Source organism: Phalacrocorax carbo (assembly GCF_963921805.1).
Source record: "Phalacrocorax carbo chromosome W unlocalized genomic scaffold, bPhaCar2.1 SUPER_W_unloc_5, whole genome shotgun sequence".
NCBI lineage: Eukaryota > Metazoa > Chordata > Aves > Suliformes > Phalacrocoracidae > Phalacrocorax > Phalacrocorax carbo.
Genome location: NW_026990256.1, coordinates 799,209 through 826,440, shown reverse-complemented (window position 1 = coordinate 826,440; position 27,232 = coordinate 799,209). Strand labels below are relative to the sequence as shown.

General features: G+C 43.4%; 1 protein-coding gene across 3 annotated transcripts in view; it reads right to left on the bottom strand.

Moving 5' to 3' along the window:
• LOC135310888 (ceramide transfer protein-like) overlaps positions 1 to 27,232 on the bottom strand; it is a 163,679-nt gene that overhangs the window by 8,493 nt on the left and 127,954 nt on the right. For all 3 annotated transcript variants that reach the window (XM_064439996.1, XM_064439994.1, XM_064439993.1), the window contains 4 exons: positions 13,620 to 13,712; positions 12,085 to 12,171; positions 10,986 to 11,078; positions 5,765 to 5,860 (listed from right to left, as the gene is read on the bottom strand). In XM_064439996.1, coding sequence (XP_064296066.1) covers positions 5,765 to 5,860; positions 10,986 to 11,078; positions 12,085 to 12,171; positions 13,620 to 13,712 — 369 coding nt within the window. The remainder of the gene's footprint in view (positions 1 to 5,764; positions 5,861 to 10,985; positions 11,079 to 12,084; positions 12,172 to 13,619; positions 13,713 to 27,232) is intronic.

Below are 27,232 nucleotides of genomic sequence, written 5' to 3'. Positions count from 1 at the left end.
GCCCCACAGGGCATTCGCCACCATCCAGGAGTCAGTATAAAGATAGAGCACTGGCCACTTTTCCCGTTCAGCAATTTCTAAGGCCAGCTGGATGGCCTTTACCTCTCCAAACTGGCTTGATTCTCCTTCTCCTTCAGCAGTTTCTGTGACTTGTCATGTAGGACTCCATACAGCAGCCTTCCATCTCCGGTGCTTTCCCACAAGGCAACAGGACCCATCAGTGAACAGGGCATACTGCTTTTCATCTTCTGGCAGTGTGTTATACAGTGGGGCTTCTTCAGCACGTGTCACCTCCTCCTCTGGTGATATTCCAAAGTCTTTGCCTTCTGGCCAGTCCATGATCACTTCCAAGATTCCTGGGTGACTGGGGTTTCCTGCTCGAGCCCGCTGGGTGATCAGTGCAACCCATTTACTCCAAGTAGCATCAGTTGCATGGTGTGTGGAGGGGACATTCCCTCTGAACATCCAGCCCAGCACTGGCAGTCGGGGTGCCAGGAGCAACTGTGCCTCAGTACCAACCACTTCTGAAGCAGCTCGAACCCCTTCATATGCTGCCAATATCTCTTTTTCAGTTGGAGTATAGCAGGCTTTGGACCCTCTGTATCCCTGACTCCAAAACCCTAGGGGTCGACCTCGGGTCTCCCGTGGTGCCTTCTGCCAGAGGCTCCAGGTAGGGCCATTCTCCCCGGCTGCAGTGTAGAGCACATTTTTTACATCTTGTCCTGCCTGGACTGGCCCAAGAGCTACTGCATGAACTATTTCTTGTTTAATCTGTTCAAAGGCTTGTCGTTGCTCAGGGCCCCATTTGAAATCATTCTTTTTCCGGGTCACTTGATAGACAGGGCTTACGATCATACTGTAATTTGGAATATGCATTCTCCAAAACCCCACAAGGCCCAAGAAAGCTTGTGTTTCCTTTTTGCTAGTTGGTGGAGACATGGCTGCTCTCTTGTTCATCATATCCATGGGGATCTGACGACGACCATCTTGACATTTCATTCCTAAGAACTGGATATCTTGTGCGGGTCCCTTTACTTTGTTTTATGGCAAAACCAGCCTTCAGGAGGATTTGAACTATTTTCTCTCCTTTCTCAAAAACTTCTTCCGCTGTGTTGCCCCACACAATGATGTCATCAATGTATTGTAGGTGTTCAGGAGCTCCACCTTGTTACAGAGCATTATGGATCAGTCCATGGCAAATGGTAGGACTGTGTTTCCACCCCTGGGGCAGTCAATTCCAGGTGTACTGGATGCCCCACCATGTGAAAGCAAACTGTGGCCTTCATTCTGCTGCCAGAGGGATTGAGAAGAATGCATTAGCGATATCAATTGTGGCATACCACTTGACTGCCTTGGACTCCAGTTCATATTGAAGTTCTAGCATGTCTGGCATAGCAGCACTCAATGGCGGCGTGACTTCATTCAGGCCACGGTAGTCTGCTGTTAGCCTCCACTCTCCATTTGACTTCCGGACTGGCCATATGGGACTGTTAAAGGGTGAGTGGGTCTTACTGATGACTCCTTGGCTCTCCAGTTGACGAATGAGCCCATGGATGGGGATCAGGGAGTCTTAGTTGGTGCGATATTGCCGCCGGTGCACTGTTGTGGTGGCGATTGGCACCTGTTGTTCTTTGACCTTCAGCAACCCCACAACAGAAGGGTCCTTCGAGAGGCCAGGCAAGGTATACAGCTGTTTAATTTCTTCCGTCTCCAAGGCAGCTACACCAAAAGCCCACTTGCACCCTTTTGGGTCCTTGAAATACCCTCTCCTGAGGTAGTCTATGCCAAGGATGCACAGAGCCTCTGGGCCAGTCACGATGGGGTGCTTCTGCCACTCATTCCCAGTGAGGCTCTCTTCGGCCTCCAATACAGTTAGCTCTTGGGATCCCCCTGTCACTCCAGCAATGCTGATGGGTTCTGCCCCTATATAGTTTGACGGCATTAAGGTGCACTGTGCACCAGTGTCCACTAAAGCTCTATATTCCTGTGGGTCAGATGTGCCAGGCCATCGGATCCACACAGTCCAGTAAACCCGGTTATCCCTTTCCTCCACCTGGCTGGAGGCAGGGCCCCCCTAGTCCTGATCATAGTATTCATCACTCACTTCCGGTAGATATGAATCACGGGTGTCTCTGTTGAGATCAGTCAGGCCATCAGCACTTCTGCTCCTCTGTCTGGAGAATTGCTTACGGGAAACTGGGGCAGCAGCTCTCCTGGAGAAACTCCCCTTAGTAATTGTTCTCCCTTGCAGCTCACATACCTGTGCCTCTAGGGCTGAGGTAGGTTTTCCATCCCACTTCTTCATGTCCTCTCCGTGATCACGCAGGTAAAACCATAGGGTGCCCCGTTGTGTGTATCCCTTCTCTTGAAGCCAAGGGACACTTACTCCTAATGGCTGAGATACTGGTCTGTGCTGGTGAGGAGTAGGACCTATCTTCTTTGAGTTGCTGGAGCTCTCGGGACAGTTTCTCAACAGCAGAGATGAGCGAGGAAGAGATTCGCTTCATATTCCCGGAGTTTATCAATCAACTCAGCCACTGTTGGTGTCTTGTCATCTTTCCAGGATATCACTGCCAATGAGTTTGCATGTGAAGATGGTGCGCTCCGTACAAACTTCCGCCACATGGGTCGTGTGCACTTGGCTTCATCTGGATCTTTGGAGGACCGTTGATCATCCAGGTCACCATAAACCACCTCAAGGACGGCTAAATCCCTTAGATGCTGAATGCCTTTCTCCATGGTCATCCATTTTCCTAGGCGAAATACAGTATCTTCTTTGAAGGGATACCTCTCTCTCACTGCAGACAGGAGTCGCCTCCAGAGGCTGAGGGCTTGTGCTCCTTTTCCAATTGCTTTATCAATGCCCCCTTCCCTAGAGAGGGATCCCAGTTGTTTGGCTTCCTTCTCCTCTAATTCCAGACTACTGGCCCCATTATCCCAGCATCGGAGCAGCCAGGTGATAACGTGCTCACCTGAATGATGCCCGAAATCTTTCTGTATATCCCGCAACTCACTCAAGGATAGAGATTGGGTAGTTTCCGTTTCTTGTACACATTCTTCCTCTTCCTCCTCCTCTTCTTGTGATGGCCCTGGTTCCTCGTAATCTCTTTCTAAACGAATTGACCTTCTCTTCCATGATTTCTTCTTGCGTATAGGGGCGACTGATACTGGCACAGGTTGGTCCTCTGGTTTAGCTGCAACGCTTGGCACTGGATTTGGAGCAGCTGCAGTATCTGTCGCGAGGGTTTGAGTGGCCGCAGTGCTTGTTGCTGGGGTTGGAGTAGCTGCAGTATCTGTCATGGGGGGTTGGGTGGCTGCAGTGCTTGTCGCTGGGGTTGGAGTAGCTGCAGTGTCTGTCGTGGGGGTTTGAGGGGCCACAGTGCTTGTCACAGGGGTTGGAGTAGCTCCCTTCTCTTTCCCTTGGGGGTACTGAATATTGTTAAATAGGGCTCGATAGGCATAAGCCAGGCCCCAGCAGATTGCAGTGATTTGTATCTCTCTGGAATTGCCAGGGTGACAACATACTTCCTCCAAATGTTCTACTAATTTTTCAGGATTCTGCACTTGTTCAGGGGTGAAGTCCCACAACACTGGGGGTGCCCACTGTCTTAGGCATTTGCCCATACTATCCCACATACCCTGCCATGCATAGCTATCGAGCCTTGGGGCAGATCTCTGGATTATATTCTTAACTTGCTTACTAACCTTAGACAGATCTGATACCATCTGCCAAAGCAATATCAACAGATGTATCTTGACTACCCAAGGATGTTCAAGATACTGAAAAGTTGTTGTAATGAAGGAGGAGACATCACAGATGAAGGCAGCTATGGTGCCATTCTGTATTTCCTCCATAAAAAACTTCTCAGAGGAGGAGGTATAATTGCTAATTGCCTCCATGAGGTTGTAGCTGTAGTACAGTAACGGCTTCCATGCAAGACCTAAATAACCGATAACAGTCAAGGCCAGTGTTTTAATAACAAGTCTCCTAGGCAAAATATCTCTAATCACTGCAGAGCACAGCAAACTGACAAAACCAACAGCAAGTTTTAACATGTACTTTACAGTCAGCATGGTAAAGACTGGACAAACTAATACTGAGAGCAGATGAATCAATGCTGTGACCAGCAACTGTTATTATCTCAAACCCTTCGTGCCCCATGTTGGGCGCCAAAAATAGACTGTCATGGTTCAGCCTCAGCTGGCAACTGAACACCACGCAGCTGCTCGCTCACTCCCCCCCCACCCCTGTGGGATGGGGAAGAGAATCGGACAAGCAAAAGAACTTGTGAGTTGAGATAAGCACAGTTTAATGATTACAGTAAAATGATAATGATAAATGATTATGATAATAATGACAATAATGTTAATATAATAAAATGGAAAAGGAAGGGAAAGGGAAAACAGGAAAAAAAAACCATGGAAACACGAACGATACAACCGCTCACCACCTGTCAACCGACTCTGCCCATCCCCGAGCCGTGATTCCTCCGTCCCCCCCTGCCAGCCCCTCCCAGGTAACATACTGGGCATGACGTTACATGATATGGAATATCCCTTTGGTCAGTTTGACTCCACTCTCTTAGCTGTGCCCCCTCCCCTTCCGGCTTCTTGTGCACCCAGCAGAGCATGGGAAGCTAGAAATGTCCTTGACTAGTAGAAGCGCTACCCAGCAACAGCCCAAACATCTGTGTGTTATCTCAACAGGTTTTTTTCCATGCTAATTTCAAAGCACAGCACTATACCAGCTAGAGTGAAGAAAATTAACTCTATCCCAGCTAAAACCATGACAGGGGGGAAGTAAAATTCGTGGTTTGAGATAAAGACAGACAGTTTAATAGGAGAGAAAAGGAAGGGAAAACAATAATAATGGTAAAAGAATATACAAAGTAAGGGATGCACAATGCAATTGCTCACCACCTGCCGACTGGTGCCCAGCCCATTCCCAAGCCGCAGTCACTCCCCCCTGGCCAACTCCCCCCAGTTTATGTACTGAGCATGATGTCACATGGTATGGAATATCCCTTTGGCCAGCTTAGATCAGCTGTCCTGTCTGTTCCCCCTTCCCAGCTTCTCGCTGGCAGAGCACGAGAAGCTGAAAAGTCCTTGACTAGTGCAAGCACTACTTAGCAACAACTAAGACATCAGTGTGTTATCAATATTATTCTCATCCTAAATCCAAAACACAACACTGTACCGGCTACTAGGAAGAAAGTTAACTCTATCCCAGCCAAAACAAGGACAATCAGCTTTGATAAAAACTTACCTAGAAGACTAACACATGAATAATTTGCCATGTCAGTGTTCTCTGGTAACTACAAATGCAGATGTCCTTACATGGCACTTCACATTAAAATACCAGTATTTTGAGAATCTCTACTCCAAAAATTATTACTCTACCTTATTTATCGCTATGCACAAGAATGAATACAAGCACAGTGGAGTAGCCAACAGTAACTTGCTACCATATAACATTTTCATACTTTGATTTTACACACCATTTTGATACCAAGTTTTACGTAGGAGAAAATGAGAAAGGGATCTGCAAAGACAAAGCTATTGCAAGAGCTGCATAAGATTTTGCATGAATAAATATATTAGAAGCTGTAGCTCTTGTGGACTCCAGTCCTAACTGAAACAATGCTCTTCTCAGAGAGAAGTTTTAACAGCATAACTTGCTGAGTGATAGTATTCAAAGAGAATAGAAATATCTGTTTTGACAGCATATCATCTTATATAAATTAAGCAAAAACCAAATGCTTACCTTCATTTCTCCTTCTTCTACCACTAGCTGCCAATTGGCATCTCCTCCTACATCTTGCAAGGAATATGTCATATGGTTGTGCACCATCTCTTCCACCTTTAAAGGAAAAAATACACATTTTGAAATCATTCCTTCCATCTTCTTGGGCAGGGGACTGTACAGTACTGGAAGCCACAAGTCAATACTTCAAATCCTGTGCAGGAGCTGAACTTGGACAACAGAGCCTTCTATCACAGGTTAAGAACAATCAGATACTTCCGGCCTTCAGAAACAAAAGCCAAAATCTTGATTCAACTTCCAACTTCATTCTTTCTGGGTACTTCCCTATCCTTCCTTTGCACCTCTAAACTGTCAAAACTCACTATTTCTACCTAAGACAGTTCTATTTCAGCATGTAGGAAGTTACTTCAGGTATCTCCAAATAGAATTACAATGCATTGTAAACTTGAAAGCCAATATTCAATGAAGAGCATTTTAAAAAGCTGAACAGAGGGTGGGTGAGAGAGACAGACAAGCTCTAAAGAAGTGAATGCATATCAAAAGTCATATTGAAACATTCATATGCCTATTCTGTTTCATTGGCATCTTTCCACAGTTGCCAGCTAGAAAAACAGAACAGAAATGCTTACATTCAAAAATTCCACTATTATAAAATACTAATTTAAAAAATGCTTAGCTAGACAGTTGCATGCTTTTCTTAAAGGTACATTTTTACCAAGCTATGTGAATACCTCTTTTTTCTTTTGTTGTTCTAAATAATGTGCATGAAAATGGGTGGTGGGACAGGAAATAGATTTTTATTTTAAATCTACAGTCTTATTCTATGTTTCTTTTGTGTCTGTCTCCCCCATTTCCATATCCCACTCTCCGCCAAATAAAAATAGAGACAAAAATATAAAGTATCCATTGTTGTGTAATGTTTACAAGTGCTGGAAACAATTTAATAACTTTTTCCACCTAAAAGGTAGATGACTACTAAAACTCATTACAGCAAATAAGTCCATGTAATTGACACTATTTTCCTGAATTGCTAGAAATACTTTTTTTTTAAAGAGGAAAAGCACTGCAAGCAAAGGTTAGTCAATTGACCAACATACAGATTAGTCTAAGAAGTGTACAATCACAAGATTAATAGCCTGAACCTACAAGTGGTTTTTGCACAACTTACAAAAATATTTTATATGCACATTAGGCTTCATAACCTATAAAACATAACTGAGCAAGTAACACAAGTATAAAGCAAAATTAAAGAATACTTAATTACCTTTTTGTGATATGATACAGAATTGAAAAATGTTGTTTACTTTTAATTTAAAGCAGTAATTTTGTTTGCACAATGTACTCTTTGGGCAATACACTTAAGACTAGGAAGAAAAAAAGTAATTGAATCAAGTCAAAATCCTCAAAGTGCAACATAAAAATAAAATCCTTTCAATAGACATTCTACTTTATCTTATTTTAGCTATAGACTTCTCTACAGAAAGACAAGTTATTGGTCCAGTTTGGGGGGTTTTCTTTGAGGCTTTTTTGTTTTGTTTTGTTTGTTATAATAAACTATAAACACCTGCAAGATTTGTGTTTCTGCTTTTAGACAGGCCATCTTTTCCTGCCACTTACTAACAGGTTTCCTACAAAATATTCTTCTAATATTTTTTTTCCAGTGACACAATGACAGTATAATCTAAGCCACGTAAGAATGTGGGTTAGTTAAATATTCAATTTACTAGCTCTAGGTCACACTTCTTTCAGAAAGGAATCCTTGCCATGCTCCTAACCTTTACCTGCAACACCTTCAGGTCTCTATCTCTCTTCTCCCCTAACTCTTAATCTATTAAGGAAAAAGCCAGTGTTTATGTTTGTTTTGTATTTTGCTGCTTTTTGCTTTATGCTAAATGCAGAGGGAGGAGGGGAATAGCAAAGAAAGAAGAGAATGAGGCATCCACAGGAGTGCAATCTAAACAGTTTAAGGCCTTTGGAATTGTTCAGCATTTAGCCCCCCCGACTTCCTCTGAAAACTTGAAAGGCATTTTTAGTTTGGTTGTCTCCCTCTCTCTCCCGATAAAGTTTAATTCTTGCTAATACAACATCTTTCAGATAGCTTCGCCTTAGGTTTGGGGAAGGAGAGGTATCATCATTGCGGCTTTCAGAGGAGAGTGAATGATGGTTTTTGCTAACAAGCAATTACTTCTACTTGACCAAGTAATTGCAGTGCCTACAACTGCCTTGTGCATACTACCTGTCCAAACTGCAGTCTACCTGCTGGTCGCTGTCTGTCAGCCTGCACCTATTTCAGGTACCACATTAGGCACAGAGTCAAGATTCAGAGCTTCTTTCCTACTGGGGAGGCCACATTATTACCTCTAGGTTCCTGGAAGACTACAGGAATGGTCTGCAAAAATACTTGCAACCTCTATCCCATGCAGCCTTGGCCTGAACATTAAGTAGGCAGTGCACTTCAAAGTCCCTCAGAACAGCTCAATCTACTTTAAAATCTGATAGTCCTTTAAAAGAGGAGAAAGTGATCTGCAAAACATCTGCAGTGTTTTAAGCCCACAGCCTCCCACTCAAAGGGCAGAGAAAATGATGCCTTTCTGAAGGCGTGCTGAAGAACCAGCTCCCATCAGAATACATGTTTACACTTCTCAATCTTAAAAACAAAGCTACAAGTTTCTACTTGACCTTTTACTAATACCAAAATTCCATTGGTATGAATGAAGTCTATAAACAAGTCCCATTTATTCAGAATCAAGATATTAGCTTGCCTTTCCAAAAGCCAAATCCTCAGCCTGGGGAAAGAGGCCAATTTCCTATTAATAAGGTCCACAGCAGGTTGTTACCAAAAGGTGTGATGCTTTTCTCTTCATGCTCTCAGTTGTCTTTCACCTGCTTGTTCACTAGCAATGAAGCTCCAGAGCAGGTGGGCCGACTTACTGATCTGGCAAAAGTTTGTTCTAAGGAAAATATGGGAGAAGGAGGGGGCAGTAGGTTTCTTGTAAGCTAGCAAGCTCATCCTTTCTGCACTGAGTCAGTAACTTGAAACCACATCTTAAGACACTGGGTAGTAGCTTCTACATGTAGTATAAACCCTACAGCTGCTGAAAAGAGCAGCACCTTGACCCCATAATCCAGTCTATTTGACCCTGATCTTTAACGTCATTTTGCATTATTGTGATAAGGGCCTGATCAACCTCAGGTTTGTTTTTAAATGGTTAGGTTTTTAGCCACACTAGTGCTCTGATATTCAGGTTTACCATATGGATCCACAAATGTTATCACAGGCATAAGAGATGAAAATGAGAAGGTTCATATATTTTAGTGACTATGAGTTTCCCTTACACTGAACTGACCATGTACCCATAGCCTGATAGACAACCAATTCTATCTTTGGAATCAAACTTGCTTTCTATTACTTGATTTCCCCCCTCCTCCCAAACAAAACCAAACATGAATTACTGATGTGACTACTGGAGTACCAGTAGATGATCCTATCAGTGTTGTGCAATATGACCTGCGTACTTTTTCCCCTTGCGATAAATTCAAATTCCAGAAATTAACTGACTGTAATAGGTCAAGGCAAGTATTGGGATTTCAGTCCAATAAGCACATCCTTAAGCGTTAGGGTTCTGCTCACAAAGCTGGTGGTATGATTCCAGGCTCTGTTAATCAAAAGAAAATCCATTCCTTCTAGTTGAAAAAGCAGGCTGTTTGCAGTATTAGTTAAAAACCAACCAAACAAAACCCAAAACAACAGATCGCAGAAGGAAGCCCCATATTCACAGTCATATATGGACCACAGCAGAAGGAAACTAATGGCATGAATGCTATGTCTGAAGAAATTTTTTTTTGAGAATAAAGACCAAACACATGAACTCACTTATCTAATTCAACTCTCAACTGTGATCTTCAGAGCAAGCAGCTATAGTAAATTTGTACATTACTGGAATATGTCACTACGTCTACATTCACATATTCAGGATGTCAGACATTTTCTGAAGGATAATTGAATATATTGGAACTCTTCAGTAAAAATTCTCATACCCACAATCTCGTTCGTTAACAACATACTTTGTGACCTTTCAGTAATAAAACTAGTTGTAGAGGTAAAAAATGCTAATAGAGGACCTTAACATTTAGTCATTACAAGTGACAAACAAACTTTAAAGACAAAATTAAACCTTTGATTTAAAAGCAAGAAAAACTATTGAATTTGAAGCAAAGACCATCTCCAGCCCACACAAAACAGGTGTTATTTTATTACTTTTATTGTAATCAGAAATGCCAAATTTTTGAGTTGTAGGCATTTTTATTAAAGCTACTGAAATCAATCCAACAGTTTCACAAGATTTGGGCCTCTGCACAAGTGATATGCATGCAAGCAGAATGTAAAAAGACAACCATTTAGTGTAGGAATAGATACCTCCTTTTTTTGTCTCAACATATTAGCTTAAAGCAAGCAGTGATTTATGTAACAAAAAAACCAGGTTCTAGAGAAGAGGATGAAATACAGCAAAGATATGCAACCCCCCACTCTACACATTAATACAGTACCTGGGTGCTGAATCTGTGAACATCAGAGGGACTGACTAGATCAATGGAAGACATAGAGGAAGAGTGACTATAGGGCTACCAGAGACAGACAAAGAAAAAACCAAGTAATCAGAACAAAGGCACAACAGAGCATTCAGTACCAACTTGCAAGCACAAGATAATGAAGAAAAGGAAAACAAAAGCACCACAAGCAGCAAGCACAGCAGCAAATGTTGATTTCACATGCCTGTTATGTATTATGCTCCCAGTGTAGCCCTAAGAAGAGCACAGTGTTTCCAGTAACACTAAAAAAAGTTGACTGATCCCAATGCAAGAGAGTGGATTCTTTAAAAAATTTTTTAAAATCATTTAAATGAATTTTGGTGAAGCTATCTTAAAAACACTGAGGTTAGCAAGTTGGGATTTTTTTTTTCCTTTAATATAATCTCTAACTGACAAGCTTGATACAAGTCAAGAGTATTCTAAATAGATACTGAAATCAGTATTTTTTGAGCCAAGACAGTCCTCCTTCAATTCCAGCTACTTCAATTGAAAGCAAGTAAACCAAAGTTATACTAGAAACACCTAAAAAAAAATAATTTTTTTTTAAATCAATCTTACCTATTCATATAAAATATTATCTAGAAATATAAGTCAGCCCATTATTCAGAGGAGATCATGAGAAATATCTTACCTTTTGGACAAATCTATGAGTCCCCACAGCAGAATATTCATCTCCAGAAGGTAAGGATGCTGGCCAGTGTAATCTGACCTTTTCACTTTGGGACTGCAACAAAATAGGTTTAATTATTAGTAGTCAGCTGCTACTGGGTGGACTATGAAATGGAGTGAGGCATCCTCAATCTATATAGTGGCTACAACAACTAATGCTGTCCATGACAGACATGAAGTTGTCATCCTTCTGGAGTTCTCAGGAAGTGAATGGGCCTGGAGACTGAATTACCCATTCATCTATACTTCAAGATGTATTTCCAGGTTAAGCAAAGTAGATTGGCAGCATTAAGGCTGTTGCATCCATGTAGTAGTACAACAGTCACTCAAAACTTTTACTTTCTGCTAAGAGACCCCAACATAGATAAACTCTGTTGGGTACTACATGTCCACTAGAAAGTCTAATAATTCTTAACCAAGTCATTGTATTCACTATATTCATAAGCCTAAACACTTTGAAGACAGAGGAGGCACCACTTTGTTATTCCTTCTCATTTTATACACTACTATATGTTCTCATATTCTGTATATTTCATCACATGCATCTTATCCCTTTTTGATCCCTGTCACTGAAGTGCATTCAAGAAACGAGTTAGAGAAATAGCAGAGCCTACACAATTTTTTAGTAAAAACACCAACAGAACTGTCTTTCCTATTTCATATACTGCTACAGTCAAAAAAACCCCAAAACTTCAGAGCAATAATTAGGTTTTGAAAAATAGCTGCAGTATTTGATATTCTTATTTGCACAAGGCGTCAGTTACATATAAAGCTAAGTTTTAGACAGGACTAATACACTTATTTAGGAATTAGAAACCAGAGACATTCAATTAGCTTAACACTTATTCTATCCTTTTCTATGCAAGCTGTGAAGTCACATTCTCAAAATTAGTGTTAATATTTTTGTACAGTTAAATATCATTGCTTAAGTAGTGAATTCCACTTGTAAGTGTCAGTATAAAATATCTAGAGTTTCAGGAGATGCACCCCAGGACTGAGTAAGTCACAGAACTCTTCCATGAAGTGTCCATCATTAAGACATTTTTTTCAGGTACCAATACCTGTTCTTCCATTTTATCCTGTCTATCGAGAGCAGCTTCAACAGCATCAAAGAATTCATCTTCATTAATCAGACTATTAGGACCCTCCTAGGGCATAAGAAACAAAACTAGTTCAAAATTTTGGAGATGTGAGAGCTCCACTTAAGTTCAGTATTAGAAATAGATATTTATATGTTATGCATATAAATGACAGAAGGAAATTTCTTCCATAGACCTCAAATATTTTCTCCAATATTCTTAGATTACAACTAATCTGAAAACCCTACTTGTTAAAAGAAGTTATTTCCTTTAACTACAATTTGGGGTAGTTCTATAAACAAGCAAAAAAACAGGAAACTGAGGACTGAGTAACAGCGTCAATATGCTTTGACATCAGTTTTAGGTTTTAATTAACACATATCTTCTCTTAAAAATGTTTACAGTGTGTCAGTAAAGTAAACATATTAACATAATTGTGTAGTTAGACTCCTTCCAAGTATCCCAGTGACTTAGGGTGGATTTCAGATATGTGCTCAAAGCACAACAAGACAAAATCCTGGGGATCACTATTGAAAATTCTTGGAAAGAACAGTTTAACAATAAACAGCAGGTAGAGTTGAGTCAGCTACTAAAAACTTGTGTCCACTAATTAAAATGGTAACTTAAGAAAACTAGGTTTACTGCTCCTATTATATTGCAAAACAAACTGGTCCAGCAAATTTCAAAAACCTACTTTACAACAGGGATATCTGGGAGAAGCAGCTGGGTTCATAACCAGGTAGACAAAGTCCAACTTCCTATCCATCTTTTTCTTTTATAGTGCCTCAGTCACAACAGAGAACCTAAGCTCAAGTATCTTTTAAGTATCCCAATGTATTAGTACTATTTTTCAGGCTATGGTTTGTAAATAGAAATCTGCTTGATTAACATAAATGAAAGGTCAAGTTCTTAAAAATTGTGCAAGCTGCATTATAGGTGCATTAGCTTACATTATTCTTCAGAAGATAGTTTAAGAGCCTTAGAATTTGACTAAATAACCAAACTGAGAAGGAAGCTGCTAAAACATGCAATTTAACAGAAGCAGCAGAACCTAAAATCATTGAATTTATCAACACGGTTCAAGTAGCAGTGACAAGTTAAAAATCAGTTCAAGTTAAACTTCAGATTCTAGGACTGCTTCTGCAGTCACGGTTTTCATATTTGCATTACATATCTATACAGCTGACTCATTAAAAAGTAAGAGTACAAAACTTGAATATGGGCAGTATCAAACGTACAAGAAAAATAATAAAAAGTCAGCAGAAATATTTGTAAGCAAAATGCTTTAGACAAAAGCAGAATAAGAGAGACTTCTATTCTCAAAAATTAAGGATTTAGATTCTTCATTCAGTTTCAGTTTCCAAGGCAGAAAAAGAAAAGTGGCATGAAGATGCTTGCACAGCCGAAGACCTTGATTTACACGTGCGCACATGCGCACACACACGCTCTCCTTTGAGAAACAAACCAATCTTTAAAAGCCTTAGAATTTTTAAAAATTTCAAAAGCAGATTTTGTACCTCATAGTCTGGCCCTCCAAACTGGGACTTCTTCTTCAGTTCTGTCACAGCATTTTTGTATGCTTCTTCAATTCTTCTCCTTTTCTCTGTCTCCTGTAAAATTACATGATCATTTGATGCAGCAAGAATGAATTGGCTGATAATAACATGCCAATAAATGGAATGACCAGTATAGGGGTTTTTCCCAAGTAACGATTGCAAAGCTGCTGATTTTCTGGTTTTGTTTGCATGCATGCATTATATGTGCCCATATACATGCATATATAATACAAAGTTTGGGAAGCTAGCTACCTTGAGCATACCTTCTTTAAGTCATGTGGAAGAAACTAGATCAGCAAGAAAAATCTGGTATCTAGTTTAAGCATAGCTATTCCTGGTTTGTTGAGGGTCAGACTTGGTATCTGACAGTTTATATAAACTCCTTGACACAGATGCTTGGGCAGTGATAACAAATGGTGAAAAGTAAGACTGGTAGAAATCTAACTTGTTGAATGGGGTGAGATACTAGTGAATCACAGCATGTAAGCTTATATCTATGGCATAGGATCCACGTGAATAATTTTGTGAACTTCATGCAGAGACTAACAACTCAACATCCTTCTCCCATAACAGGGGTGTGGCTGTACTAGAGCCACTAATGTCGTCTATGTCATTGTATATTTTGAATAAAGAAGTAGTAATGATGGAATCAGATTAAGCCTAGTATTTCCTCTGCAAATTCTACATACTGCCAGATATTCCCAGAGAAAGTGCTATAAACACTTCTGAAATTCTTGCAGAATTCAGCTTTAGTACATAAGATGTTTCTCTGTTCCCTTTCGGCAACTGGACACCACACACTACTTCTTGCAGATATGAGTATAATTATTCAGCAACCCAATTTGAACTTTATGTGATTCAGTGGAAAACCCTTAACAACACTGAAAGGCTGAGTTTACCAACTGGGAATTTGGTGGTAACATTCACTCTGGAACACATACTTTCCAGTTTCTAGAGAAAAATTTGAAAAATAAAGCAACAGTTTTGATGCAAAACAAAGTAGCATAGTTTTCCACAGGAAAATTCTTAGGAAAAAAGCAGCAGTTAGATTAAGACAGTATTGCCTTTATCTGTGAATGTAGGCTTTTCCCTTCCTGAAACTATCACAAACAGGCAATAACTGCTAACACTTGTGTTTCACAAATTTTTGCAAGTTTACCTATTTTGAAAGTAACTGGAGAGTCCTGAAGATGCATAAAGCATGACTTGAGTGTAAGTCATTGAGAGAAAGCATAGAAGTTTTACCAGAACACTTGGAATGAAAAGCAAAAAAAAAAAAAACCAAACCCAAAAAACAATTCCCCCACCAATCCCCACACTTTCTGTACTTCAATCTGCAAATTAGTGATAATTCACGTGTCAAAAGACAGCTCTCCAAATCTGCCAGCTTCTCTTGGCAACAACATTAAATAAGGCAGAAACTGGGAAATTGTTTGATTGCACAGCAGAAAAATTACTGGTGTATTAAAACTCTGTAAAATTTAATGAGACATTTAAGTTACAGTTGTGAAAGATGAACATTCAGAAGATAAGTTTGCACATTAATGCCAATTAAGACAAAAGGAAACAAGAATAGAAAAATGTTACTGTAGTCAAGACAACAAGAAAAGCATCATCACAAGGATTTCGTTGCAAATAAAACAATGGACCAAATACTAGAGATTAAATCTTTTCCCTGCTTATCCATTTTCTTTAAAAAAGTCTATTTAAAAAATACATTCAAGAGGCTCATACTGAAAAATATACTGCACTGGGAAAATGAAAATTCAAGCTCAATATCTTAAGAGCTAAGAATAAAAGGCCAAAAGCAAAACTGCAACTACAAGTACCTTTAGATAACATTACATGCTTTTGTATTAATTTTATTCTGGCCATCTGACTGTTTTGGTAACAGAAAGAAAACTAAATATAGAATTCTAAAATTACGATCACTAAATGCACTATTTTAGCAGTCACCTTCAAAATTAAAAGATGTTTTTATAATGATTTCTTGCTTTCGAAGGTTTAAAAATAAAGTTTCCAACCTTCAGAATGTAACTTAAAAACCTTTCACTTATTTAAAAAACAGGGTTTCTAGAGAAAGATACTCACTTCATAACACTGTACTCATATAAAGTCAAACTGTAGTCAGCTCTGCATTCAACAAGTTCTGATGAACTTGAGCTTTTTAATACTAGAAATATTTAGGACAGCTATAATTTTGAAATATATTTGCTTCAAGTTCAGCAGACATAAATCTCTCTCGCATCTTTAGGCTAAACTGCCCCTCTATAAAATGAAGGCTGTATAGTTTTGTGAAGTAGCAGGACTCTCACTAATCACATTTGTGTTTTGCTGTCAAGTAAAACGTGGTTCTGAAGCTAGTGTAGTGAGGAGGCTGGAGAGGGAAGGAAAGCAAGCTGGACTGCAACAGTACTTACACTACTTGTAAAACACTCATTGCTTTTAGCCACTGACAGAGATCCTGTTCTTCCTGTGACAAACTTGCACAGCACAGAGCCTGTGGAGTGAATCTGCTGATATGCAAAAGACAAACTTGGCACTTGTGCTGGTTTTGGCTGAGAAGGGGTTAATTCTCCTCAGCGTGGGGGGGTCGGCTACCTTTCCCGCTTCCCGCGCTCTGCCGCGTGGTGGGGGGGCTGGGAGGGGCAGGGCCATGGTGGGGGCGGCTGACCCCGACTGGCCAATGGCAGGTTCATTCCATACCATGTGACACCATGACCAGTATATTAAGGGGGGGGGGACGGGACAGTTTGTGGCTTGGGAGTGGTATGGTGTTGGTTGGTGGTGAGTAGCTGTGTTGTGTGCAGTTTGTTTCAGTGGTTTGTTCCCTGTCTCCCCTCCTTCCCCCCCTCCCTTCTCCTGGGGCTTTGCGTCTCTTGTTGTTCTCCATTACATTGCATTTCTGTTGTTGTTTCTTTTAATTTTAATTTTTAAACTGTTCTTATCTCAACTCAAGAGCATTACCCTTCTGATTCTCATCCCCATCTACTGGTGGGGGAGTGAGCAAGTGACTGTGTGGGGCTGAGCTGCCGGCTAAACCACGACAGCACTGCACCTTTCAGTTCTTCTACCTGGTCTTTTACAGGCACTGGACAGACTTACAAGAGCTTTAAAACTCTCCCAGCTAGAACAAACACAAATGGCTGCCTAATTAAATATAATTTCCCCCTCTAATCTCTCAGAGAAGATATTCTGACCTTTATAATCTTTCAATATTTACTTCCTTCTCAGAGTAGCATAAGCATCTATCCAAGAAAACCAAGAGTGCAGAGATCAACATTGTTCTCCTACATCTATTTATCAGATGACAGAGCAATGTTGGTTTCTTTTTTCTTAAGCCCATAGTTATAGAAGAGACTTTTACAGAGCCATGTTTAGCCACTAAAACAACAAGGTAACAAAACAAAAGAAGCCCTACAACTGAAGTGGGAAAAATAGTGTTAGCAAAGGTCTGAATACAGTTGACTCCTGTCTTTAATTCTTGTGCAGGTGTTAAGGTGTTGGTTGTGGGAGGAAGCCATGGGCTTCCCTGTGTCAGACACAGCTGGTTCCAGCCAGCTCCAAAACAGACCCACTGCAGGACACAGCTGAGCCCATCTGCCACATGTGTGGCACCTCTGTGAAAATGTATTTAAGAGCAAAAGACACCCCAAGGAGAGAGGAGGGGGAACAAAAAGTGAGAAACAGAGGGAATTCCAAGGCCAGAAAAGGATGAGGACTGCCAGGACAGAGAACATATCCACACTGCAGCCCATGGAGGATTCCCACTGGAGCAGATTTTTCCCAGATGACTACAGCCCTGGAAAGGACCCATGCTGGAGCAGGGGAAAAGTATGAGGGGGAAGGAGTGGCAGAGTCCAAAGTGTTTTGGACTGACTGCCAACCCTCCCCCAGTCCTGCACTGCTTGGGGCTAGCAAGCAGGGGGTAGAGGGGCCTGCAAGTGAAAGAGCGTAGTTGAGACTGGAAATAGGGGGGAAAAAAGCTGTTTTAGTGTCTGTCTTTTTGTTTCCCACTAACTGTATCTATTTTAATCAGCAACAAATTGATTTTCCCCAAGTCGAGACTGTTCTGCCATGACAAGAACTAGTGAGCAATCTCCCTGTCTTTCTCTTGACCCATGAGCTTTCTCGTCCTATTTTTTTCCCCTGGTCCTGCTGAATGGGGTGATAAGTGAGCAGCTGGGTGGGCATTTGGCCATTTGGTGGGATTCTCTATTATTTAATTCAATCAAAATCTCCTCTTCTAAAAAGCTAGCAATTGGAGGAATCAAAATTTAAAAAAAGGTTATTTAATATTAAAATTACAGTACATAAGCATGAGTGTACTGTAAACCCCAGAAAAGTCACTGACAAGTGTGACAAAGTCGCAGGTCTACCAAAGCAGAGCAACTTAAAATCTCCAAGTTTTTAGAAGCTTTTGCTATTTTAATTTCTGGGAAACCAAGTCCAAGTAAGCTTGTGACCCCCTTTTAAATGTATTACCTCATACAGCATGAGTAATCAGTCACATGAGACTCAAAGCAAAAATTAGGTTTGCATTTGTTAACTGCTTGCAGCTAAAAACAAGTGCTTTAAAGTTAGTCCACAGAAGAAGAAAAACATGACAAATAACTAAAACCATTTCAAATTCTATATTAACATATACTAACCTACTGACAAGAAAAACTTATCTTCATCCGTGCTCTAAGCAAAGTCTGATCTGTGAACTGTGTTTGCTCAGCCTGGAGAAGAGAGCTTTTGTGGGGGAACTTAACAGAAGCCTTCCAATAGCTCTGAGGAAGTAATCAAGAAACTGAGACAGGTTCTTCACAGCAGTCTATAGTAGGAATATGAAAAACAATAGGCAAATACTGCAATAAGAGCTACTCCAACCAGATAAAATGAAAGACTTTTTCATTATAACAAGAGTTGAGCAGCAGAACAGGATGCCTGGAAAGGCTGAGAGGACTCTGGTCTTGGAGACTTGAAATCAGACTTGATAAAGCCCTGAGCAACCTGGTCTGATGTCAAACTGTACCTCCTTTAAGCAGGAGGTTGGACTAGAGACCTCTTGAGGTATCTTCCAACATGAATTACCCTATGATACCATGAACAAGCTTCAAGTCTTAGGTCTGCTATAATTCCATCAGTTACCTAGACGAAGCAGTAATAAATTAACTGTTGATGGAAGTCTGTCGTGGTTCAGCCTCAGTTGGCAACTAAACACCACGCAGCTGCTCGCTCACTCCGCCCCCCCCCCCCCGTGGGATGGGGAAGAGAATCGGAAGAGCAAAAGAACTTGTGGGCTGAGATAAGCACAGTTTAAGAATTACAATAAAATAATAATTATAATAATGATTGATAATAATGACAATAATGATAATATAATAAAATGGAAAAGGAAAAAAAACCAGAAACACAAATGATACAGCCGTTCACCACCCGCTGACCGACACTGCCTGTCCCTGAGCCGCAATTGCTGCCTCCCCGCTCCAGCCACCCCCTCCCAGGTAACATACTGGGCATGATGTTACATGATATGGAATATCCCTTTGGCCAGTTTGAATCCCCTCTTTCAGCTGTGCCCCCGCCCCTCCCGGCTTCCTGTGCACCCAGCAGAGCATGAGAAGCTAGAAAAGTCCTTGACTAGTACAAGCACTACCCAGCAACAGCCCAAAACATCTGTGTGTTATCTCAACGTTGTTTTCATGCTAAGTTCAAAGCACAGCACTATGCCAGCTAGAGAGAAGAAAATTAACTCTATCCCAGCTGAAACCATGACAGTATCCACCTCTTATTCCATATCATTTATATCATGCTCAGGTCCCATACTATCAAATACAATTTCAATAATCCCTACTCGCCTTCTCATCCTTTAATAGAATATACAGAGTTCATTTATCATTCCCCTTGTCTATGGACTGCCCCTGTAAAATGTCTGTGGAATGTCCATTGAGTTCATTTAGTCCATGACTTTGGGTTTCATCTATTGTAAGAGTCTTTCAGACAGGTGCTGTGTGTGGTGTTGGATTGTTGCATGCTGAACTCAGTCCTCTTTCCATCACTGCTGCACTGTTAGTTCTTGTTCTCTCACTGCTGCACTTCGCTCAGTTCCATTGAAAGTTCATTTTTTTTTATTATTGATTTGAGAGATTCCCACCATGATACCATTGATATGGCATATAGCAACCATAGTAGTGATGACATACAACATCATATAGCAATTAACAGCATATTATACAGTTCATTGGCTGTTTTCACCCAAAAGCAAATCCCCTTGAGGTACACACCAGACTCCTCCATCCTCCTGCATCACCCACCAAGTGCACCCAGGTCCTTGAGCAAAAGCAATCCCACGAATGGGTTTGCCTTTGCCTGAGGCAGGAATAACCCATACTGTTTTGCCCAGCATATTTTTTCCGTGCACTACAGGGACTCTATCCCCTTCCACAGTATGTAAGGATTCTGATTGGGCAGGGCCAGCTTGCCTGGCAGATCCCCTTGTGTTGACTAACCAGTTGGCCTTTGCTAAATGTGTATCCCAGTGATTGAGTATTCCACCCCCTCATTGCTCTCAGTGTAGTCTTTAATAATCCATTGTACCGTTCAGTTTTCCCAGAGGGTGGTACATGATAGGGGATGTGTTACACCCATTCAATGCTGTGCTCTTTGGCCCAGGTGTCTATGAGGTTGTTTCGGAAATGAGTCCCGTTGTCTGACTCAATTCTCTCTGGGGTGCCATGTCACCACAGGACTTGTTTTTCGAGACCCAGGATAGTGTTCCGGGCAGTGGCGTGGGGCACGGGATATGTTTCCAGCCAGCTGGTGGTTGCTTCTACCATTGTAAGCACATGGCGCTTGCCTTGGCGGGTTTGTGGGAGTGTGATATAGTCAATTTGCCAGGACGCCCCATATTTAAGGTTCAGCCATCGTCCTCCATACCACAGAGGCTTTATCTGTATCTGCTTCGCTTGCTTGATTGCAGCGCATGTTTCACACTCATGGATAACCTGCTGTCGTGGTTTAGCCGGCAGCTCAGCCCCACACAGTCACTCGCTCACTCCCCCACCGGTAGATGGAGATGAGAATCAGAAGGGTAATGCTCTTGAGTTGAGATAAGAACAGTTTAATAATTAAAATTAAAAGAAACAACAACAGAAATGCAATGTAAAGGAGAACAACAAGAAGCGCAAAACCCCGAGCGGGGGGGGGAAGGGAGGGGGGAGGGGAACGAACCGCTGACACAAAAAGCACGCGACGCAGCCGCTCACCGCCTGCCGACCCAACGCCACACCGCTCCCGAGCTGCAAACTGCCCCCCTTAATATACTGGTCATGGTGTCACATGGTATGGCATGAACATGCCATTGGCCATTGTGGGGTCAGCTGCCCCCACCATGGCCCTGCCCCTCCCAGCCCCCCCAGCCACGCAGCATTTCGATGGAAGTTGGAAAGGTAGCCGACCCCCCCACGCTGAGGAGAATTAACCCCTTCTCAGCCAAAACCAGCACACCTGCACAATAGCGTCCATGGTCTAGTCCAGCCCTCGATCGTGAGCCCATCTGTATGTTGCATCTCTCCCTTGATGGCCTGAGGTATCATGGGCCCACCGAGCTAGAAATAGTTCACCCTTATGCTGCCAGTCCAGATCCACCTCAGCCACTTCAGTCTTGGCATCCTGATCTACCTGCTGGTTGTTCCGATGTTCTTCAGTGGCCCAACTCTTGGGGACGTGAGCATCCACATGATGAACCTTTACAACCAGGTTCTCTACCTGGGCAGCAATATCTTGCCACAGTGCGGCAGCCCAGATGGGTTTGCCTCTGCGCTGCCAGTTGCTCTGCTTCCACGGCTGCAGCCAGCCCCACAGGGCATTTGCCACCATCCAGGAGTCAGTATAGAGATAGAGCACTGGCCACTTTTCCCGTTCAGCAATGTCTAAGACCAGCTGGATGGCCTTTACCTCTCCAAACTGGCTCTATTCATCTTCTCGTTCAGCAGTTTCTGCAACTTGTCATATAGGACTCCATACAGCAGCTTTCCATCTATGTTGCTTTCCCACAAGATGACAGGTCCCATCAGTGAAGAGGGCGTATTGCTTTTCATCTTTGTCTGGCAGTTTGTGATAGAGTTGGGCTTCTTCAGCACATGTCACCTCCTTCTCTGGTCATATTCCAAACTCTTTGCCAATCTCTCTTTTTCAGTTGGAGTATAGCGGGCCTTGGACCCTCTGTATCCACAACTCCAAAACCCTAGGGGTAGACCTCGGGTCTCCCAGGTGCTTTCTGCCAGAGGCTCCAGGTAGGGCCATTTTCCCTGGCTGTAATGTAAAGCACATTGTCCTGGTTTGAGCTGGGATAGAGTTAAATGTCTTCATAGTAGCTAGTATGGGGCTATGTTTTGGATTTTTGCTGGAAACAGTGGTGATAATGTGGAGATGTTTTAGTTGTTGCTAATAGCGCTTACACTGGTCAAGGACTTTTTCACCTCCCCATGCTCTGACAGGTGCACAAGAAGCTGGGAGGGGACACAGCCAGGACAGCTGACCCAAACCGACCAACGGGATATTCCATACCATATGACATCATGCTCAGTATATAAAGCTGGGGGAAGAAGAAGGAAGGGGGACGTTTGGAGTGATGGCGTTTGTCTTCCCAAGTAACCGTTACATGTGATGGAGACCTGCTTGCCTGGGGATGGCTGAACGCCTGCCTGCCGATGGGAAGTGGTGAATGAATTCCTTGTTTTGCTTTGCTTCTGTGCACAGCTTTTGCTTTGCCTATTAAACTGTCTTTATCTCAAACCATGAGTTGCCTCCCTTCTACTCTTCCGATTCACTCCCCCGTCCCACCAAGGGGGAGTGAGCGAGCAGCTGCGTGGTGCTTGGTTGCTGACTGGGGCTAAACCATGACACACAGTTTTTACACCTTGTCCTGCCTGGGCCAGCCCAAGGGCTACTGCATGAACTATTTCCTGTTTAATCTGTTCAAAGGCTTGTTGTTGCTCAGGGCCCCATTTGAAATCATTCTTCTTCCAAGTCGCTTGATAGAGAGGGCTTACAATCAGACTGTAATTTGGAATATGCATTCTCCATAAACCCACAACACCTAAAAAAGGTTGTGTTTCCTTTTTGCTAGTTGGTGGAGACATGGCTGCTATTTTGTTGATCACATCCATTGGAATCTGATTATGTCCATGTTGACATTTTATTCCTAGAAACTGAATGCCCTGTGCAGGTCCCTTCATCTTGCTTTCTGTTATTGCAAAAATGGCCTTCAGAAGAATTGGGACTATTTTCTTCCCTTTCTCAAAAAAATCTTCTGCTGTGTTGCCCCACATGATGATATCATCAATTTATTGTAGGTGTTCCGTAGCTCCACCCGGTTCCAGTGCAGATCGGTCCATGCAAATGGTAGGGATGTGTTTCCACCCCTGGGGCAGTCGATTCCAGATGTACTGGACACCACTCCAAGTGAAAGCAAACTGTGGCCTGCACTCTGCTGCCAGAGGGTGTGGGATATCCGGAAAGCAAAGGACACATAGTGAACAATCCAGGCTCGGACTGCGTGGAATTAATCTGCCTGGGAACAAGAAGGCCTCAAGGATGTTGCGAGTTAAAACCAATGTATGTAGCTATTAATAACAGCGGTGATTTTGTATTTCCCAAGGCTTACAAAGCGGCATGGTACAAACTTACTGTGGCAATGTGTGGGATGGCATTACGCCTTCCTGATAAGTTGCATTCCAAGATTGGCCACAGGTGCTACTCTGTCAACAGGGGCTGTATCCCATGCCACCGGCGGGAGTGTCTCATTACAGGGTAGCAAAACAAGGCGGGAGTTGCCGATGCTGCTAGTAGCTATCCTTTATGATAAAGCCCAAGGCCGTGCTGACCAACTAACAATAGGCTTGTGTATAATAAACAGTAGAGGCTTGTGTGTGATAAGGTGGTTGTAATAAACTGGCATTAGCGATATCTGGGGAGTAAATTAGGCCAACCGGTGTGGTGACAAAGGTTCTTTAGCTGTCTCCCAAGAGGTGAAACAGAAGAGTAATCACCTCAAGTGTATGTATACGAACGCACGCAGTCTAGGAAACAAACAGGAGGAACTGGAGCTCCGTGCCCACTCAGAAGGTTATGATATCATAGGAGTAACTGAAACATGGTGGGACAACTCAAATGACTGGGGGATCACAATGGCTGGTTATAGGCTGTTTAGTAAGGATAGGCAGGGTAGAAGAGGTGGAGGAGTCGCACTCTACATTAAGGAAAACCTTGAATGTATCGAAGTCAACTATGGTGACTGTGACTGCTCTATTCCATCATTCTATCTATGGTGACTGCCTCTGGGTTAAAGTCAGAGGGGTCATCTCCAAGCGGGACCTCACAGTGGGCATCTGCTACCGACCTCCTAACCACGATGATGATGCCGGTGAAGCGATACTTGGGACACTAAAGCAAGCTTCTGGCCAACAGAACCGGGTCCTGATGGGTGACTTCAACTACCCAGACATCTGCTGGAAGAACAATACGGCAGCTCGCACGGCATCCACCAAGTTCCTGGAATGCATAGAGGACTGTTTCCTGATACAAATGTTAGATGTGCCAACCAGGAAGGAGGCACTGCTGGAGTTGCTATTCTCAAACCAAGAAAACCTGCTTTGTAATATCTTGGTCAGTGGTAGCCTTGGCTGCGGTGATCACAATATTGTGGAGTTTGGGATCCTGCTGAGCATGCTGAAGGTCAGTACTAATACAAGGGTTCTAGATTTTGGAAGAGGAAACTTCAGCTCACTCAGGGCTCACTTGGGAGGGATTCCATGGGATGCTTCCATGGAAGACAAAGGAGCTAGTGAGTGCTGGGAGTTCTTCAAGAACTCTCTATTGGAAGCACAAAGCCAATTTATCCCCTATAAAGGAAAGGGAAGTAAGCAGATGCCAAAACCAGCACAGCGGAGCAAGAGGCCCCCTTGGCTCAACCATGAGCTCCTGGGTCTACTCAAATCCAAGAGAGAAGCATACCAGAGATGGAGAAGTGGAGGGTTATCCGCTGAGTACTACAAGGGCATAGCCAGAGTGTGCAGAGATGCAGTTAGAAAAGCAAAAGTCCAGCTCGAATTGAAACTGGCCGTAGATGTCAAAAATCACAAGAAAGGGTTCTTCAGGCATGTCAACCACAAGCAGAAACAGAAGGAAAACATAGGCCCACTGTTAAACAGAAAAGGCGAGTCAGTCACCAACGATGCTGAAAAGGCAGAGGTCCTCAACACTTTCTTCACCTCTGTCTTTACCAACACCGTTGAGTCCCAGGCTTTGGGAACAAAATTCCTGGTTGATCCAAACATAGACCCACCATCTGTGAAGTATGTGAATTATTGCGGGAGTGTGACCCCTACAAAACACAGAATCACAGAATGGTAGGGGTTGGAAGGGACCTCTGGAGATCATCTTGTCCAACCACCCTGCTTGAGCAGGGACACCTTGAGCATGGGGCACAGGACTGCGTCCAGGCAGGTTTTGAATGTCTCCAGGGAAGGAGACTCCACAACCTCTGTGGGCAGCCTGTTCCACTGCTCTGTCACCCTCACAGGAAAGAAGTTTTTTCTCATGTTTAGCTGGAACTTCCTGTGTTTCAACTTGCGCCCATTGCCCCTTGTCCTGTCGTTGGGCACTATTGAAAAGAGTCTAGGCCCATCCTCCTGACACATACCCTTTAGATATTTCTAGGTATTGCTGAAATCCCCCCTCGGTCTTCTCTTCTCCAGGCTGAACAAACCCAGGTCTCTCAGCCTTTCCTCATAAGGGAGGTGCGCCAGTCCCCTGATCACCTTGGTAGCTCTCCACTGGACTTGCTCGAGCAGTTCCCTGTCCTTCATAAACTGGGGGGGCCCAAAACTGGACGCGGTACTCCAAATGTGGTCTCACTAGGGCAGAGTAGAGGGGGAGGATAACCCCTCTCGACCTGCTGGCCACACTCCTTTTAATGCAGCCCAGGATACCGTTGGCCTTCTTGGCCACAAGGGCACATTGTTGGCTCAGGGTCAGCTTGCTGTCCACCAGCACTCCCAGGTCCTTCTCAGTAGTGCTACCTTCCAGTAGGTCAGCCCCCCAGCCTGTACTGGTGCATGGGGTTGTTCCTCCCCAGGTGCAGGACCTTGCAATTGCTCTCGCTGAATTTCATCAGGTTCCCCTTGGCCCAGCTCTCCAGCCTGTCCGGGTCTCGTTGCATGGCAGCACAGCCTTCTGGCGTATCAGCCACTCCTCCCAGCTTGGTATCATCAGCGAACTTGCTGAGGGTACACTCTATCCCTTCGTCCAGGTCGTTGATGAATATATTGGACAGGACTGGACCCAGCACAGACCCCTGGGGAACACCGCTAGTTACAGCCCTCCAACCAGACTCTGTCCCGTTGGTCACGACCCTCTGAGTTCTGTTGTTGAGCCAGTTCTCTAGCCATCTCACTGTCCACTCATCAAACCCGCACGTCCTTAGCTTGCCTATGAAGGTGCTATGGGAGAGAGTGTTGAATGCCTTACTGAAGTCGAGATAGACAACATCCACTGCTCTCCCTTCGTCGACCCAGCCAGTCACACCATCATAGAAGGCTATCAGGTTGGTCAAGCATGATCTTCCCTTGGTGAATCCATGTTGACTACTTCTGATAACCTTCTTTTCCTCTACATGCTTGGAGAGGACCTCCAGGATGAACTGCTCCATCACCTTTTTCCAGGGACGAAGGTGAGGCTGACTGGCCTATAGTTTCCCAGGGCCTCCTTATTGCCCTTTTTGAAGAGTGGAGTGACGTTTGCTTTCCTCCGGTCCTCGGGCACCTCTACTGTCCTCCACGACCTTTCAAAGATGATGGAGAATGGCTCAGCAATAACATCCGCCAGCTCCCTCAGCACTCAACAGGTGCATCGCAGCGGGGCCCATGGCTTTGCAAGGATCCAGTTTGCTTAGGTGATCTCTGACCCAATCCTTCTCATCCAATGGTAAGCCTTCCTTTCTCCAGATTTTATCTGTCTTCTCTGGGGGCTGGGATACCTGAGGGCCAGTCTTAGCAGTAAAGTCCGAGGCAAAGAAGGCATTCAGTAACTCCACCTTCTCTGCATCCTGCGTCGCCAGGGCCCCTACCTTGTTCAGCAGTGGGCCCGCTTTATCTCCAGTCTTCCTTTTACTGCTGATGTATTTAAAGAAGCCCTTCTTGTTATCTTTGACATCCCTTGCCAGATTTTGTTCCATGTGGGCCTTGGCCTTCCTCGTTGAGGAAGGGCGTGGCATGGCAGTTCGCGCAGGCAGGGTGAGCAGGCAGCTGGCGAGCTCTCCTTGTGGTCTACGCTCTCCTGGAAAAGACTTAGCCATGGTCTCCGCTTGGACAAGAGCTATCGCCAGGAGGCATGTGGCAACACAGACAGACCTCCCACTAAAACATGCAGCCACCCAGGTCTCTGGCTGCAGGGAGTGTCAGAGCCTTGCTCCAGTCATGGAGGGCTCCCGAGACAGGACCTGCGTGAGGTGTGAGCAGGTGGAGGATCTGCTCAGCATGGTGGCAGAGCTGAAAGAAGAAGTTGCAAGACTGAGGAGTATCAGG